At 35.5% G+C, this 20,105-nt stretch overlaps 1 protein-coding gene across 2 annotated transcripts; it reads right to left on the bottom strand.

Moving 5' to 3' along the window:
- Positions 1 to 1,168: 1,168 nt before the first annotated feature.
- Positions 1,169 to 19,234, bottom strand: nr5a1a (nuclear receptor subfamily 5, group A, member 1a). Of its 2 annotated transcripts, none has more exons than XM_053503831.1 (8): positions 19,003 to 19,234; positions 15,903 to 16,044; positions 15,488 to 15,629; positions 12,108 to 12,589; positions 11,533 to 11,691; positions 7,872 to 7,991; positions 6,466 to 6,613; positions 1,169 to 4,986 (listed from the first exon to the last, which is right to left on the bottom strand). In XM_053503831.1, exons 2-8 carry the CDS (start codon positions 16,002 to 16,004, stop codon positions 4,730 to 4,732), a joined length of 1,410 nt encoding a protein of 469 aa, XP_053359806.1. In that variant the 5' UTR covers positions 16,005 to 16,044; positions 19,003 to 19,234; the 3' UTR covers positions 1,169 to 4,729. The 2 variants fall into 2 exon arrangements, with proteins under 2 accessions (XP_053359806.1, XP_053359805.1); XM_053503830.1 differs by having other exon boundaries at positions 15,903 to 16,012.
- Positions 19,235 to 20,105: the final 871 nt, after the last annotated feature.

Here is a 20,105-nt window from a genome sequence, read left to right as displayed (position 1 = left end):
AATGCAAACTATTCATATATTTTTGTATGAGTTTTAAGACTAAAAGTGGTATAAGTTTCAAGAAGCATATGACCTGTAAAACCTGTTACTTAAATATTTTTTTTAATGGTAAAAGCTTTAAAAGCAAAAAAAAAGAATCTGTAGTGTCCGTAAACCTGTCAAGTTTATGTTGCAATATCTTAACAATCTAGCCTTAATTCTTTCACCCTGGTGAGACAATTTTTAGCATCCATACCATTTTTTGTCCGGTACTGTAATGACTTTAAATTGCATTGATACACTATGCAATCATGTTGTTGCTTTCTTATTAAAACAATCCCAGATTTAGTCTTTAAGATACAGGAACGGAAGCAAACTGTGTTAATTGATTGTGGGATTTACCTACACAGTGAAAATTTGTTTATAATTACAGCAATGTAAAAGAAATTATTGGAAAGTAATTGGCATTGATTTTTTTTTTAATAAAAATGTAAAAATGTGTGAAATTAAAAGAAAAAAATTAGATCAATCTGAATCCAGAATTACAGCTTAATAATTTTTTTTTTTTTTAAATAAATATTTATGGCAATGTTGCAAAGTATGATCAGGTAGTTCAGTATTTAAAGAAAAGAAAATCTGTGTGTGCAACAGATGTTTTTGTGAATGGACAAAGGGGCGGGGGGCATGTTTACACCACATCATATCGTCTCTTTCTTTCCCTGGGTCTTTATATCTGACTTTCAAACAAACACACAAATTCACGATAGAAAAAAAAATGGGGGAGAAAAAAAAAAAATCAATTTTGGCCATATGAGGCGCAGTTAAAACCAATCATTTTCCTAAAAGCAAGACAAAGCGAAGAGGGGGACTGAAGGAGTGTAAATAGGGCCGAGGAAACACACTCTCGCTTTGTGAGCTCACAAAAGAACGGCAACATGTGTGAATGTTTTCTGACCTTCCCATCACGCTTCTTTAGAACGCCGCTGGAGAGACTCTTAGAGGCAGTCTGGAGGACGCGCCTTTCTCCACGGCACTCGAATGAACGTGTGCATTCAAAAGCCACACACACACACACACACACAGTCTGGCCCTCCCTTCTCCTCCAGTGCTGTGGTGGGTTTGTTTTGTTTTGTTTTGTTTTTCAGCATCCACTTAAGGGGAAAAAAATGAATTGCCATCCGCGTTATAATTTCATTCATTTATTTCACATTTTGATAAGAAATAAAGCACTTTGCAGTCAGATAATGTGGACAAGCACAAAAGATTTTTTTTATACGTAAATGAAGTATTTCCGTATTTTATCACCTCTGTATCTGACATTATTTAAATAAATACTATTTCTGTCTTCAGCTCCATAGAGTCGTAGCTTGACCTCTAAGCATTCATGAATAACTCCGGCGTCTAAACAATACTGATGCTGATCGTAACTAGAAAGGACAGAACACAATTCTTTTTTCTTTTTTTTTTCTTTTTTTACAGTTACACTCTTCCAGAGAGAAAAAAAAAACACACTAAGCAAATAAAAGAAAAAGAAAAAAGTAAAAAGGATGTTTTTCAGCACATTACAACCTATAAATACACAAATGTTCGAGTGAAAATGCTTTTTTGTTTCTTTTTTTTCTTTTAAATTAAAGTCCCATCAGGATGCGTGTGCACAAAGATACTCGAGCTGCGTAAAGGTGAATAGAGATGGAATATGGGTGTGTGTGAAATGTGGAAAAAAACATATGGCGCAGTGCTTCTCCTGCGATCCTGATTTGGGCTTTAAACACACACACACACACAGTCTGACTCACAGTATTTGTCAGTATTTTAAAAAGAGAACAGAAATGAAAAGGATACGCAGGTGGTTGATGAAATAATGGACACCAGTTGAGAAAGGATCCACAATTAAACAATTTAGAAACACACTCTCAGCAGGTTGATTTATGGTTGCATACAGTCGGTGTGTGTGTGTGTGTGCTGATTAGCCATAGATGGAATCAAAGGGCTGGATTTTTATTGTATATTCTTCTTTTTATATTAAAAAATATTCTTTAAAGTTTGCTCTTTTTTTCTTCATGTTATAAAGCTGTTTTTGGAGAAAGAAAAATCTTTCTTTCTATCGCCTGCTATCCTACATTTGGAATTTCAAGAAATTAGCCAGTAGAAGAAAAAAAAAAAAAAAAACTTCTTAACTTCTAAAAAAGAAAAAAAATCCAGATTTTAACATACATATGATGTAAAAGTCTCCAATCTGACCTTCTTCCTCATCAAGCTCTGGTCTCCAGGGATGTATTTGCATACGAGAATCTGATTAACCCCTTCTAATTTATGACACATTTTTTTCCCAATGAGAAAAAAAAAAGAGAGAAAAAAAGAAACCCTTTTTTTCTTCACCTAATACAGTAGAGACTTTCAGTTCAGTCTCAGTTCAGAGACAAACATTTTTTCACCAATCCTAATCTTTTAATTTGTAATAAAGAAAATGCCCTTTTTTATTATATAATTAATAAACAATCAATCAGGTGATGAAAAGTGCATACAATCTTACCTACAAATAAAAAAGAAGAAAAGAAAAGATGTAATTCAAAGCCAAATGACCTCCAATCCTACTCACCCCTCTGGAGTGCATTTGCATACTGAAAACTGATTGGCCCTTTTATTTCATGATGTAATAACACTCTCAGGATAAACTTATCAATTCTTTTTTTTTTTTACCTCTCTTAAAACTATTCAGATTTTGACATTTTGTACTGTACATATACTTCAGTTAAATATAAAGAATGTAATCTAAAAACGAACAAAACAAAAAAAGATTTATACTGTTCATATTGGATTGCTCACTTGTAAGTCACTCCAGGTAAAAGCATTCACTGAAGGAATAAATGTATTCATTGGAAAATTGCTGTAATATTTCATCCTATTGAGGCTTGAATGGGGCAAATATTCAGGTGTCAGAATTACCATGGGAACCAAAAACCGCTCCGCTGTGCTCTTCAATGAATAAAAGCTTCTATTCAATAAATAAAATGTGAAATGTAAAAAGTTTGTTCTGTCCAACCAGGAAAAGTTAGAGCTGAAGCTCGCCCACAGCAAGAGGATGAAACAGGCAAGAGTCGAAAAAGAGATTAAATAAAACTGAACATTTCTTTTTAGAAAGTTACATAATAAGGAAAATAAAAAGAACATTTCTGCCTGCTGGTTCTTTTGTTTTTAAGCTTCTCTTGTAGCTCTAAAGGAAAGCAGTTCCCATCATTAAGCTTTGATGTGAGAGACCATCAATAAACTTTTAACATTCCATGTTTCAAGATCTTCAAAATCCTAGCTTTTTATCTGACAATCAGTTTTGCAATAAATCAGCGTCAAAGCACATACGACTTTTCAACACTCTGCCGTTAGTTACACATATAAGCAATATTTTGAACTGATTTCAGTGGCATGTAAATAACAGTTTAAAAAAATTAAGATTAAGCCAAATAATAATGCTAACAAGCATTTTTCCCCTTAACGCCAGCTTTCGTACAGTACATCAAATCAAAACCAAATTGTACTTATCAAAACACAAAGAAAAGTAAAATATAAATAAAAAGGAAAACAGAAGCACTCTTTGTTGTGAATTTGAGAACAGTGACAATTAAGGGTTTGTATTTTAACAAAAATTATATCGTTAATAAACTACTTCATATTTTTAGAAGTTCCAAAATTGCTCAGAAAACAATTTTTCGAATTTTTATGTAAAAAAAAACAACAACAACAATATTATGACCATAAACGTGCCATTTGAAATTTAATTTTGAGAAAACTTACTTGCGATATAAAAAAAAAACCTAAAATCGAGTGAATTGCTCGCTCTTCTACATGTATCAATCTATTTTAAAATAAAAGTCTGCAGGATCTTTGCGAAATGAGCCACATAAACACACGCTTTCTCTAGTGGCTCCAGCTTGAATGGGAAATGAGTGCAGGAATTTTGAAAACTGTTCACTTTGTGTCAATATTATTCTCGGATCGATTCACCGCATAGTGCCGTCTGGTTAAAAAAAAAACTCGGAATGGAAAAAAAAAATGCTTGGTAGCTACTTTAAAATACTGTAAGGGACCATAAGAAAGATTTAGCCTTCGTAGATTCGACCAGTATGCCTTTTTTTTTTTCTCACGCTGCAATATTTTAAACTCTTTAATCACATTATCACTCTTAAAAAAAAAAATCTATGGAAATGAAATATTAGTCCAGAATGAAGCGCTGATGATGTGAAACATGTTCAATAAACATATAATATTCCATAATACTACCAAAAAAGATAGGAGCTCACAGTGGCTATATAATGATCATCAATTTCATTGTCCAAACTGAAAATGATATCTTGCCACTAGGCATGTGCCCATAATTGGTTATTGGATATACCATGATATACGTTACATTGTTACCATGGAAACAGCATAACAGTATTTTCGGCCAGGTAAACGCTGAAGGGAATGTTTTAAAGGCGTGTATCCGCAAGCAGTCCTGTTTTTCACTCCGGCTGAAATGCCAACAATGTTTAAATATCCTTACAATATCATAAAGCTTAATTAGTTTCCATGGCAACCAAAGATCAGCACATGCCTACTAGCCACACACGATGCACAAACGACATCAGATACGGTGGTAATAGCACTTAAGAAATAGAAAAGCTCCCAGTGTCCTTTAGCTTTCGTGGCTCAGTGGTGATGCCACACGCATACGCACACACACGCACACACGCACGCACGCACGCACACCTCTGGTTCAGATGGTGGTGGCTCTCTTGGCATGCAGCATCTCGATGAGCAGGTTGTTGCAGGGCACGTCTCCGCTCAGGTGCTTGGAACTCAGGTACTCCTCGGCCTGGGCGCTCAAGGCGCGAACCTCGGGCAGCCGCAGCACCAGCTGACTGAACCTGTCCACGTGCTGAGGGTACGAGGTGAGCGTGTATTCCAGCAGAGAGCTGTTCACCTGCTCCTGCACGCTCTCCACTAGTGCCTGGTTCTCCAGCAGCTTCACGTCTGCACAGATAAACACAGAGGCAATACAGAATCGTAAAAAAGTACTGTAATGACACCAATTCACTAAATCTAAATACATTTTGACTTGTTTACACTTTTTTTTTGATAAACTATTTTCTATAGTTGCTCAAAGGTATACAAGTTTCACTGTAATGACATATTAAAAAAATGTACGTAAGTCTTAGAAGTATGTGTATAAGACATGAATAACCACACTTGACTGATCCAGAAAGATTTTTATGCTAACTTACTCAAGGCAATATGAGAAATAATAAATGAATACAAAAAAAAAACTTAAAGCATGTAGAAATTGTATACTTCTGTTTGTTTCTGCTTATTTTCATAAAGGGTGCCAATAATTCTGAAACTGACTGCTAACAGAATTTGCAACGTCTGTATTCACATTATTTATTTATGTTTATTTCTCTCTGTGTATAAGAGAAGTAAAGAGAGAGAGACAGAGAGAGAGTGTGTATGGGTGTGTGTGTGCGCGTGTGTGTGTGTGTGTGAGAGAGAGAGCGAGAGAGAGCGAACGAGTGCTCGCTGCACATAACAATAGCCTGAATGGGCCGCTTAGCCGGGTCTCGTCAGAAAAGCCATTCAACCTCTAATTAAAATGTTGAATACTTTGAAATAGATTTGAAGGACACAAATTACCCAATAAAACCTGTTTCCATTTCCAGATGGAGCGAGAAAGACTGAATGTGACACAGAGTCGAAATGGAAAATGCTTTTGGACTCATGCTTTTTTTTTTTTTTTTTTCTTTCCTCTGCATGCTTTGTGCCCTGCAGCCAATAATTTTTTTTTTTTTTTTTTTTTTTCCCCGGAGGAAAAAAAGACATGTTTTTCTATGGGCTAAAGCAACATTGTCCAACAATGATCATTTAATGAAATATCCCTCCCTATTCAAGCATTTCTTTATGTTGCCCTTCTGCTTTTAATACAATTTAGAATGTTTATGCAAAATGTCATTTACATTAATGAGTGCAATAAATTAAGGGGAAAGTCTGGTAGATTTCTCAGGGTGGAATTAGACGATTCTATTTCACTTGTCTCAATATTGGATAGATTTGTAAGTACGTATGATGTATACACACATTCCTGAGAATTGACATATACCTATTTGTGACTGCTAACATAAGCCTTCATACTCTATACAATTCCTGACGACTGACATAAACATACATACAGCATCCCTGTTAGTTTACCATGACTTACTGCATACATTGTTACTGACAAGTGACATACAGTAAGCATACATACACTGATCCTGACAACTGATATAAACACTCATACCATGTTCCTTACATAACCCTACATACACTGTTCCTGACAACCTGACATAACCCTATATACACTGTTCCTGACAATTGACATAAGTCTACAATCAATGACAATTGTTATAACCACACATAAACAGTAGAGTTAGCCTTCATAACAGTTGTTTTTTTTTTTTTTAACTGTGGTGCAAGACTTACTGGGATTGAAGAGGACGAGAAACTTGAGACAGGCCATCTCACGCCGGTCGACCTGGAGCAGCTGCAGCCGCCGCGCCAGTTCCTGTCCCCTCTGCACGAGACTCGAGAGAGTCAGACCCGAGTCAGACACGACGCCCGCGAGCTCAACCTGCAACACACACCGCAATGACGGAATTAGCAAAACCCTCTTTCAAACACAAAGCAAAAAATTTGTTGTATGACTGTAAAAAGACATTCTGGGAAATCACGGGTTAGCATATTTGGAGTGGTTAAGCAGAATCAAAGATTAACATTTATGAATGTGTTAGCATCAGCCAGCTAGATTTATTATCCTGTTGCAAACAACAGCAAATTACCCAATGTTTTCCATTAACTGTTACAATAATATTGCAAAGGAACCTCCTTATAAACTAAAATCATCTTTGGCGTACAGTTAACTCATGGTGTACAGCAGTAGCAGTAAAATGTTAGCAGTGTTAGCAGTAAAACGGCACTAATCTATGACTATGCTTCCTTTAAATCCCCCCAGAAATCCTGTTGAATTAGCCCAAGTTGGTCAGCTGGCTAGCATGCGCAGAAAGGACACAATTACCAATATGACCTAAAATCTCCTACGGAATTCAATCACTGACGACCAGCTAATTGTTTAACCATAAAATCTAAACCTTTCCACAACGTAAAGGGAATACATACAAGCAACCTGAAACACAAAAACTATTGAGGGAAGATGATGAGCTTTCCGTCAAAGTACTCGGCTTTTTTATTTAACAATAACAAGCTACAGAGCATTTTCGGTATTCAAATTCAAATGTTAATTGATAAATGCAAAAAAGTCTTTAAACCTTCTTCAGCCTTCCTTAAAAAATTATATTGGTGAGTTGAATTTTAAAGGCTGTTTTTTCCCTTAATAATATTTTCTTTGTGTGTTTTCTTTGATACTTAATTTTTTTTTTAACTCTTTAAAGCTCTCGGTTTTGCTGTTTCCTTCAAAGCCTAGCACCCAAGCTAGGCTAGGATCGTTCACGTCATAGCTAGTACAAGCTTTCTGAATCTACCGACAACTCAGGGCATTTTAGCCATTATGGCGATATTTACACAACCTAGGCACTATGATGAACTGAATTTTATTTTAAAACCAACTATATTTTTTCATTTTTGTCTATGACCAAACAACAATAATACTAATAATACTATTACTACTAATAATAATATGCTCATTTTGAGAGTTCTACATTTTTGCGACTTCATTCCCATATTCCAGTAGTGCTAAAATTTGCGCGTTATAAAAGTAATGATAACTTCTACCTGACATCTGTAAAAAGCCCGAATCCACACCAGCAAGGCTTCCACATATACTGTATATACATTTTACATTTTAAGGGTTTTAAGAAGAGTGACACTCTTACCTCTTGGCCAGTGATGAGTAGAAGTGTATTGTCTCTCCCATGATGCACCTGTCGAAAGACATGATCCAGAAGCAGGAGCTCGCTCCAGCAGTTATGCAGAAGTTGCATCTGATCTCCGACCTGTGCGAGACCAAAAGAAATCTTGCCTTAACCACATCGAGGCTCTTAATTCTATCAGGATTTACCAATCTATAAAATATTATATACAGTATATTTATAGGCACTCATTACAAACCAGAAGTGATGTGTTCCTACTATAGAAAGTGTTGATATATTTTGAAATAACTATGTAGATGATATAGGTAGTGATAGAAATTAAATGATGTAAATGTAACCCAAAACAAATGAGCCGTGCTTACAGTCCTCGTTAGAGATAAACATGTGTTTAATAGATTAGAGTTCACTCAAAGGGTCATTATGAAGATGCGTCCATATGGGGCAGTGCACATACAATGCTTTCAAACGCTGACACAAAATTCACTCCTGGGTGAAAACCTTGAGAACTCTGTTGCTAAGCAACTGGGAAATCCAGACACGGAGCATAAGCTAGCTGTTGATTGAGGCGATCGATTTAGCTAGGCTTTGAGTCTTTAAACAGACACGCAGCGACATGACAACAAGACAAGTCCATCAAGAAAATCCACATTTAACTCAAACGTTTTGGTCAAAATTTTATCAAGTGCTTCTAGCATCTTAGCCTCCAGCGCTAACCGAATTTCACTGGGTTACACCATAATGAAAGAAAGTCAATGTTATGTCACGGTTCATGAACAGTTTATAATAATAATAATATAAAAAAGAATCATATTTCATTTGCAGATTGTGACTATTATTACATCTAAAAGATAAATAGATAGGCAGCGGTTAAGGTGTTGGACCACTGATCGAAAAGTCTCAGGTTCAAACCCCAGCACCAGCACTGTTGGGCCCCTGAACAAGGCCCTTAACCCCTTAACTGCTCAGATGTAAAGTTTGATTAAATATAAGTCGCTCTGCCAAAAAAAAGTAAGTCTGCCAAATGCTGTATATTATTATTATAATTGGTTTAGAGATCATTTAAAAAAAAGATACAAACTAATGTAATGTAACTTAAAGTGAACACTCTTGTACACGACTAGAAAACCTAGCTAGAAGTAGAAGCTTAGTGAAATTCTCGGCTAACAATTTAAAATTCATTTCCCTGTCTCGCCCACCACTGCGGTACCGACATTCAGCAACACCTCCCACAGAAGAACACACACGCTCCCTTTTTTCTATCCTCGTTCAACACACACGAACACACCAACATTCAATCAACACAGGCGCTTTTTTGTAGGTGCCTCGGGAAAAGCTTTCAGCGCTTTGGAACAATGCGTGTCGAGATCTGGAGGAGCGGGAGAGCTGAATTCCTGAGCTATCTGCAGCGTGGAATGTAATTAAACAGTAGAGAAAAAGCCATGTGTGTGTGTGTGTGTGTGTGTGTATACTGGAGTCAAGCCTGGTCAACGCATTCACCTGCTCCATCATGCAAACACACAGCTGTAGTCATGGCTGCATCTGTGATATTGATTTAAACGTTGCTGGTCGAGATACACTATCACGTGGTTGTTTTTCTTTTTATTATTATTATTTTTTAATTGTTTTATCGTTCGCGACATAACAGATGTGTGCGAAATCTGTTTTGTCTCCTAACACACAGGCTTATCTGTGAGATGACTCCATTTCTTTAACAACATTTAAGACCGTGGATCCAAAACGTCTGAGTATCAGCTGGCATCGGTCTATTCTTAACAATGTATAACTTCAGCTATCAGAGCAACAAGAAATCTATTGTGCTTCGCAAACACACTCCCATGTTCTGGGCTGCAACTCAGTAGCTGTGCTAAAGCTGAAGACGTATCTTACACAATGTGGGGAAATTCTCCGTTTATAACACGTGTGTCCATGGAAGATTTGTAAAGTGTATATATTAGAGATGGGCGAAAAGTCGATAAAGCGATGGATCATGATTCCTTTGTGTAGCAATTAATTAAATAAAAGATTTAGTTGTAAAAATTTATTTTTAATTGATATATGTTTGCATATGAGTGGGTAGAATGTTGCAGTTCCTCAGTAATACTACAGGTGGCGCACTGTAAACTGTTCACACATTAGCAGTCAGCACAACGCGGCACTGTAATTTGCCAGGTTTGTTTAGAAATGTAACAAAATATAAAAGAAGATATTGATTTGGAATATTTATAAAATCACAATACTGATCGCAATCGCAATACAATTCGAATCAATAATATCGTATCGCATGTTCCCTGAGTGATTCCCAGCCCCCCTTAATGTATGGAAAATATTGATATTTTGGTTGCGTGTCTGAGAAATTTCTCATGATCAAGGTTATGTTTCCATTTTGTAAAAAATTTAATTTCTAATAAAATTATTAGAAATTATTAGAATGAACACATATGAATGCTAACCCCACCCCTAACCACACCCTCATCCCAAAGCATTATCCCAACAATTGTACCTTTTCTGTATGGTGTGACGTGGATATTTTCGTTCTGCAGAATAAAATAGTAATTTGGATGGAATTAAATTTTGATAGAAATTTTATGCACAGAATTTTAAATCTTACTAGTTAAAACATAACAAACACAACTCTCTATATTAATCTGAATAGAAGGGCAGAGTGACATTTCACTCTGTAAAAGCTGCTTGAGTTTACAAACATCACCAAGGATGATACTATTGATCAGGAACGCTCTTAAAGACTTTCTATGTCAGTATAAACCTAGAATTCCGTAATCTGCAGTTATCAGGTTTCCGTGGTGGCGAAAGCAATCTAGCTACTTGTCTCAGTGTTCTTTAACATTATCAGTGGTGCGGTTCAGGACCTGGCGACATAATATCGCCCTTTGCCCATAACAAACCGGCTCAGTCAAGACAAAGGCAAAGCCACAACACTGAACATTATGTAACGCTGCTACTCAACTGTCTTTTAATTTCAAACACGGTCTTGTTAAAGCATTGTCAGGGTTGCTGAAAATGGCGGACACTATGCATAAATACTTTTTTTTTTTTTTTTTTTTTTAATGTGTAGACTTAGTGATGTTTACAACAAGGGGTTTCTTTAACATTCATGGAAGGAGTCTCCAGTTCCAGGAGAACTTTTTACTCACTTTCCTTTTACACCACTTATTCTATACAAGTTCATGGGAAGCCTGGAGTCTATCCCACTTGACTTAGGACACAAGCAACAATGGACAGTGTATGCCAATGGACAATCTACTACAGACAACTTGGAAATGCCGACCGGACAACCCACATGGCTCAGGACTATTTAAGGAAACTCCATGTGCAAACTCCACACTCGCAGACCAAGAGCAGGACTCGAACCCCCAACTCTTAAGCCGCGAGGCCACGGTACAAACCACCATATACACCACCATGCCGCCAACATGTTCATTAGAATAGAGAGAGAGAGAGGCTGGTGCATAAATAAATGTTTATAGTTGCTATAGCATAAGCAATTGTAGAAACTAACTTGTGCAACTGATAAAAAAGTGTCTTTATTATTAATACGTCACTATTAATAAAGAAGAATAAAACATGTTTAAAAGACACAATTTTATACTTTCAAACTTAATCAAGCAAAATCTAATTTTAAGATGCCTACATTTCAGCAGCATACCTTTAGCTCCTTGAAGAAGATGCAGCTTCTCGCCCATTCTACGATAGAGAACAGCGTCTGGTCCGCCATCACGCAGAGCAAGTTGGAGGGGCGGGGTTTGTCCAGTTTTCCACGCCCACTCTGCTCCTGCTGCAGGTAAGCACATATCTTTGCTCTCACCTGAGAGATCAGAAAGAAACAAAAGATAAGCTGAGACGTGACACAGGAAGATTTGGGGAGAAAATTTTTGTCATGATTTTTCAGTCTCATGCAAAGATTTGAAATAGTGAATGATTTTTAGTCAACATTTTCAATGAACCCCATTAACCTTGGTCGGTTCGTATGAATATCATGCTTTATGGTACTTTTGATGTTTTTAATGAGTATTTGTTATATTCGATCATTCGAAGTTCTGATACTGGTATTGCATCTAACATTAAAACTTTTTAGAGAGTAGTCCTGCTTTCAAATAGCAGGATAATTTGAGGACATCCTGCGGTTAAATATTTGTCCAAATTGTAATAAAATAAAAAAATAAGAACAATATTTAGCAAGCCACTTTTGCAATTTGTGGTCACAAAACTCTTGGGCAGTACCTGCTCCTCATCAGGCTCACAGCTAAGCAGCTCCAGAACCAGCGATGGCACGGCTGGGTTCAGAGGGCTGGTCTGGGGTGAGGCGGCAATGCAGCCCTCGGCATAGGAGTACCCGAGAGACGAGTCGGGAGAACCAGAATACGGATCTGGGTGCTCTGCTTTGATGGATCTACCGGGCACGGTCGGGGTGGTGTACTGATACTGGGCTGGGAAGGAGCCGTAGCTGTGCAGGGCCACCCCTAAAGAGGGGGGGCACGCGGGTGGGCAGTCATAGTCTGGAGGCCCGAGCGGGGCCAGCAAGCCAGGCACTGAACCTGGGAATGGATATTCTGCCTGGTTGGAGGGCACTAGTGGTGGGTTGTGCTCCAATTTGAAAGTGCTTGCACGAATCAAAGCTCTCTTCTGCTGCTTCAGAGCACGGTCTCGTTTGTACATGGGGCCAAACTTGTTCCTCCCTCCTCGCATGCGGTCAGCGCGAACCGCTGAAAAGGAGACAGGGAGGAAGATAGAGATTAAAAAAAAAAGATAAATTGATATCTGTTTATCTACTTAAGACTAAATTTTGACATGGAAATGGCCTGGATTAATAAGGAGAATATGAGTGTAGTGAGTAATCAAAGCATGGACAGGAAATACCAATCATGGTTTTGACTTAAGAAAAAAAACAAGAAGAAGAAGAAGAAGGAGAAAATAACAAAACCACAGACAAGCATTTCTCTTCATATGGACATTTTCCACCCCAGTTTTTATAAACACCCCAAAACGAAATCCTGTATATGACTGTGCAAGGCTTATCAGCGGGTTAGGAATGTGTCACACAGGCTTGCGGAAGCAGGTGCTTCTCTGCACGGCAGCCTGCATGGGAATGGAGCATTCACACACACTACACACACACACACACACACACACATACACACATAGAAATTTGCATTCATTTCTTTAAGTGGTTCAAGGAAGGAAAGTTGAGTCTTTTTTTTATGTCTGATCTCACAGTATTTTTTTTACTAGAATTAAATACGAATTTCATTCCACGTATTGTAAATAAACTTGTAAGAAAGGATATAAGCATTAACCCAGCCTCTAACCCTAACCCATTCTTTTTCTTACAAATTAAATTGTGTGACTTGATATAAATATGCAAGAATGAGACAATGTTGCCATGGCTACGGCAACTGATATCTAAGAGAATTAAATCCTGAAAATAAAAATTATCCCAGGTTGCCATAGTTACTGTGGAGTAGTGCTACACAATTAATCACATAGAAATCAAAATCACTATATAAACCTGTGCAATTATCTGCTCATACAAACTGTGCAGTTTATTATCGGTAATGTATGCACAAACAGCGATTTATGTGGATTTTTGCCTGGGGTATACTGAACATGATCACAGAGACACAGAGACTCATAATTAAAGTTTCATTCATCAGTGTAGTGTTTGTGGTTTGTTGACCAGAAAAATTTCATTTGGTGCCTTTTAAATATTAATATAAATAATTAATAGGAATCACCAACAGGCATCATGCCAAATGAAAAAGGCATTGAAGAGAAAAGAAAATCACCAATGCTGTCACATGTTTATTAGCAAAGGTTGTGGTGGCCGTGTTGTGAAAGAGGTATTTCAGAAACTAATAAACACATGAGACCAGAAAAATATAAATTGCTTTCATGCAATTACTTCTAGCACCATTATTTGTTTGGGCTATATAAATAAGTTTGAATAATATATGGTTAATTTAATGGTTAAACATTGTAGTTGGGATATGTGTGTCAAAATAGTTGCAATGTTAATTTTTTTTTTTATCAAATCATTCAGCCATACTGTAGAGGTTGTTTTGTTTTGGGTGGCGTTATGAGTTTTAGAAAGGAGAAGGTCATGAACTTTCAGGAAAAATGGTACCAAACTGTGCTGTTTGGTACTATACATTCCTGTGTGCTTTTAAATGTATACCTTATGTGCATTTAATGTGTATTTTTTCCTAGAAAGGTAAAAAACTAAATTTATCTAAAAGCCAATTAAAAGTACAGTCAGATGTCAAAGCTTCTGCCGAAAAGGGCCGGGTCTGGGTGTAGGCTTCCATTCCAACCAAGCAGAAGCCACACCTGGTTCCTTCTGTTTACTTATTTGTTCTTGGCTTTTGGCTTTTAATGGACTATAAGGTGTGGCTTCTGCTTGTTTGGAATAAAAAAAACGGCACGCACACACACACACACACACACACACACATAAACTGGCCTTAAATATCTTCTAAAAGTATGATAAAGACTATAAAGGTGCCAAACGTCAGGTGAGAATTTTGGATAGGGGCTCACACAATAATCTAAAACAAAACAATTTGGTAAAATGTTTATAATAAAAAATGATTGCTTTCAATTTTTTAAATCAATTGATATTTTATTTTTATTTTACTAGTAATTAAAAATTCTCTATATATTTTTTTCTTTTTCTTTTTCTCCCCTTTTTTAGTTTGAATATGTGGCTAGATAAACAGTGCTTTTGGTAAATGGATATTAAATATAAATATACATTTTACATGTAAGAAAAGTTTGGCAAGATTTGTGCAATTAATTCACTAGCTAGAATTATTATTATTATTATTATTATTATTTATCATCACCGCGTTACCCCTTTATGACGTCATAAATTACGCTTAAGCGGTTTTGACAACCTGTCGATTGGATGGAACTTCACGGTTTGTTGTTGTTGTTGTTGTTGTTGTTGTTGATTTTTAAAGAATAAAAATAAACAAACAAAAAAAACGCACTCACTGAAAACAACAGTTTACTGAGAGTCAGTGTCCACACACCATTTTCAAATAGAAACATGTTCTAATTACAGCTTAAATTCCTTCCTCTTATATCTTCATTGATAATATAAGAAAAACGAAGCTATTATACATCCATATTTAAAATATCTATAGTTAAAATCTTTATTTCTGATAAGAATCTTTATTCCAGGGAATAAGTTGTATTAAAGAATACTACGATTCTTTATTTTAAAGCCAAGTTTAAAGCTGTCAACCGGTTAAAAAGCTTTCAGCCGCACATTTCTGATTGAGTTGCATTAATTTTAAATCTAATTTAGAGTAAAAAAAAAAAAAACGCCAAATCAAAATTTCGTTTAATATATAAAAACAAATGTGCAAAAAAAATTATTATTTTTTTATAATAATAATAATATCATGCTTAAAAACTTGGCGAGGTGCAATAATTAAAAAAGCTACGAAATAAAAGTGTCGCGTTAGTAGGTTATTTAAGAAATAAATAAGCTATTTAGATATATTTCGATGTTATTGATTTATATTTTTCGGCATTATACTGCGGCATTAATTTTTATTATATGCCAGCTATAAAAAAAAAAATCTTCTTCTTTTGCTTACCTTCTAACCTCATGCCGACACTGAGGCACTTCTGGAAGCGACAGAAAGGACATCTCTTGCGCTGCGTCTTATCGATGCCGCAGTCCTGATTCTGGTTACAGGTGTATCTCTTATTATTCTGCACCGTGCGCTTAAAAAAGCCCTATAGAACCAGGCACTGTGTTAGATTTTATGTCGTACATTCAAATCACATGTATGCACAAACTCTTGCACTAATCGAAATACTCAACAAAAAAGGAATTTGCAGTCGACTTTGTTAGATGTAATGGGAGTTGTGACTAAAACCCTAAAAATAAAAAAAATCGAATAATTTATCCTAGAAATCTGTAATCCCAAATGCACGCATCCGAGCAATGACGCTTTTCTGCGTATTGATGAAAGTCGATACCGATGGACAGGAGAGTTAATGACGCACCTTGCAGCTCTCGCACGTGAGCAGGCCGTAGTGATACCCGGACACTTTGTCCCCGCACACAGGACAGAGCTCCTCCAAATCCTCTTCTGTGGTGAACTCCATCACTGACCCTGTGGACACTGCACAGCTCAGCAACTCGACTCTTACAGAACAAAAAAAAATGTAATCAAAGCTGTAAACATGTAAGCACTATGAAGCTAATCATGGGTAAAATGTATAAATGGTGAGACAGAGAGAGAGAGAGAGAGAGAGAGATTTACATCTATTTAGGGTTATGTGCGTCGAGAAATGTTCAAAACATCAGTGAGATTTGAGTGCAAATATTTACGATCCTAACAATATAAGAACTATATTATAACAATATCATAATAGAATTTGGGAATTACAACGTCTGGAGCACTATGTCTCCGCTATTTGTTGGTCCCTGTCTTTATATCATTATTACATAATTGAACAAAAAAAAAAAACTAGATATAACTGTTAAATGAATGAATAAATACATGAATAAATAAATAAATAAATAATCCCACAACCTATTATCCACACGAGAAATATTTTTACTTACTTTCCTTATTATTTACTTACTATGTACTTGGTTATATAACCGTCTAAATAATTTAACGTGATTATTAAAAATTATATATTAAAATACAATGCGACAGAATGCATTAATAACAACATGGCTACATTTTCCTAGTAGTCGTAAATACTAATTGGTCTAAATGTCTAGCATTTTTAGATAAAGTAATACGTTTAATAAATAAACAAACACAAACAAGAAATAAACAAGGTTCTCGTGTCCACCGTTTTTGCACTTGTAAAAGCTGCAAAAGACGTCACATTGTATATAAACCAAAAACTGAGCAAGTCAACACTTAATTATATATAACTCAGATGTATTAGAGATATATAATCAAAATTACCTCCATTTGTTTAAAACCTTTATTTAGGATAAATCTATAAATGTTGCAGACCGACATGTGCAGTGTGAGAACCACACACAGACACACACACACACTTTCACGTCTGTTCAAGAGGACCTAACGAGGTACTCGTGCACCCTTTCAATAAAAAGCTCAGGTGTTAGGGATGTTTGCAAGCACGTCCACTTAACCCCCACCACACACACAAACACACACACACACACACACACACACACACAACTAACATGCCCTAACGTAATGCCAAATAATACATTTAATCAGTGTATTTGAGGAAACAGGACCCGAGCGATTTGATCGGAAAGTCGGTATCATTGTGTTTGCATCGAATAGACTTTGAGTCAAACACACTGTACGTCCTGTATAATGCATGTCTATATCTCATCCGGAGGAGTTTAAGTAGTAGTATTTCTACTCTTACAACATGTTTACTTTATGATATTTTAATATTAATATAAATGTTAATATACATACATAAAACACGCGGCAATGTGGTATTTGACGTCAGAGATTTTGCAAGCAATTAGATTAATAATCCATTACATCCAGTCATTACATACGTTCATATCGAAGATTATTTTTGAATTGTTTTTTGTATTTGTACCCCAATTTGAAATTGTACAATGTCTGTTTAGATATTAAGCTAAAATTATTCCTATATTATATATCTTCAGGTAAACTATGTGGGCGTCTAAGATATTCGACGTCAGAGAGGGAGAGAGAGAGAGAGAGAGAGAGAGAGAGAGAGAGAGTTTTTAGCATTATTTGATCAAGGTCATTGCGGATTAAAAAGATCTGACGTCAATTAAGTCATTAATGTCGTTTTAACGCGGGTAAATAAGGGCAGTTTGCCAAAGAAAATTAAACATCTCAATTGTTTATATTTTATTATTCCTTCAATCTAACATTATGAAATACATATTAAAGCATTATAAATATGTCTTAAATAACTTTTCAAACAACATATCTTTTACAAGTAAAAAGCCCAAATAGAAAAATGCACAATTTCTATCTTCACAGGGAAGTCACATTTAGCGGTTGTTTTTGTTCTGTTTTGCTTTGAACAGTAACTTGTTTTATAAATATCCCATATATCCCACGCTTTGATGCTTAACTATAATTTCTTCATAACTTTTTTGAAATCCAGACAAGTGCAAATGAATCTGTCGGGTGTAGTTTAAAAAACTTTATCATTTAACTAGTAACACCAGGAAACATTCTGAACTCCTGAACTAACATTAGCAAAACAAAACAATTGAATTCTTAAACTTGTTTAAGTGCTAAATAACAACAACAACAATAATAATAATAATAATAATAATAATTATTATTATTATTATTATAGTTGTTGTTCTTCTTTTTAAATAAACGAGATAATAATAATAATAATAATAATAATAATCAAGCTAACTAACCGTTTCCTATATAATTATATTGAAGTAACCGAATTGTTACTTTTGACTAAAATCACATTTCCGAGTCCCGCAAAACAACTTCATGACGCTTTTTTTTATCTAATAAAAATTTATAACTACATGAGCGTAATATTAGATTTTAACATGAACATTAAACGTCACTAAACATATCCTGATCATTTCAGCACTTGAATTTATTTTAAAATTTAGATTTAAAAAATTAAGCTCTTATAAAGGTTATAAAACATTTTATCCACTTTTATGTTTAGCAGGACTAAGCATACATTTTGTTACACAATATTGAAAAAATGTTATTTAATGTTTTGATAAAATCTACAAAAAAGGTGACAAAATAAAATAACTTTTAATACAATATAACGTAAAACAAAAAAATCACGTGACTTCTGGGTCACGCATGTCGTCACGCATTTTCATAAACTTTATTTCATGTTTTTTCGGGAAAATAGTCTTTGGGAAATCATGTCACATCGAATCCAAAAGGCACAAGAGTGTTTTGCTATTGTTTCGTTGTTGTTTTTAGCAGAAAGTATATTACAAAGATGATAATTGATACAAATATAAAGAATAATGTACACAACTAGAATTATGTAAAATACATCAATCAGGTTTATTATATAAATATATTACCGATATATATTTGTTTTCATTTTTAAATCGTATTTTTTTTTTTGTTCCAATTTCGATCTGATTGGGTTTAATCTGACTCGGTGATGATGTTCTTACCTTTACTTTGCGCCTCCAGCATTTGACTCAGTGTGTGTGGTGAGTGTGTAGAAAAAACCCGCGACGCTCCTCAGCAGCTCCGCACCAGTCCAGATATGCACACACACATATACATACACATACATACATACATGCATACACACATTCACACTCATGCACGCACACACACGTGTGAGCGGAGATGGAGACAGGGATGGTGTGTGTGTGTGTGTGAGCCGGTGTTCAGCTGCTGCACCGTCTCCGCTCACCCATGTTGAGTGTGTGTGTGTGAGCGCGTCCGATTTATGCGCCGGGCGGCGAGCGGAGGCGCCTCCATTGGACATCACACACTCATGTGACTCCTCACTCACTCAAACACACACACACACACACACACTGGAGATGGAGGAGGATGACGATGATGCCAAATCCTAGAGGTTTGAATGAACACTTCAATACTGATTTAAAACAGATGAACCTTTTTTTTCCCTTTTTTTAACTGGACTTGTCTTGCTCCTATACAACCTTTAATAAACTAAACACTTTGTCCAACACAAAATAAATAATTGAATACAAAAATATTTTTACATTACACCAGTCTGGAAACAATAATGTGTGTTTTATGTTAAAATATTCATATGAAATTAACGGGGAAATAACATAGAGTATGTGAAATTACATGTAAAAAGAAAAAAACACGAATTTGCCCAAAAGTAAATAATAATAATAATAATAAAAACTAACAAAGGTTTGAGACTTTGACATGAAATTACAGAGGTATAAGTTTTGAGGAACCAATTTTGTTTTTTTATTTCATCAGTTTTTGCATACTTAAAGCATTTTTGACAAGGAATAACATAAAATGTGTGAAAATAATCATCAAAACCATATGTTGTGTTCTAAAAATAAAACACTAAGAACTCGGCCTATCAGACTATGACATGAAGTGAATTCAAAATTTGTCGCATTTAAAATAAAATCACACATTTTACCTGAATGCTTTTTTTAAATTTTTCATTTTTTCCAAGATTGTTTTTACATGAAACGCGATACTACTTCGTGAAAAACTTCGTGGTTTATTTATTTAACATTATTGGATGCTTAAATGATTTACATTATTTGAT

The sequence above is a fragment of the Clarias gariepinus genome, chromosome 9 (genome assembly GCF_024256425.1).
Source record: "Clarias gariepinus isolate MV-2021 ecotype Netherlands chromosome 9, CGAR_prim_01v2, whole genome shotgun sequence".
Taxonomy (NCBI): domain Eukaryota; kingdom Metazoa; phylum Chordata; class Actinopteri; order Siluriformes; family Clariidae; genus Clarias; species Clarias gariepinus.
The sequence above is the reverse complement of the archived record's forward strand: the minus strand, read 5'-3'. Positions and strand labels throughout refer to the sequence as shown.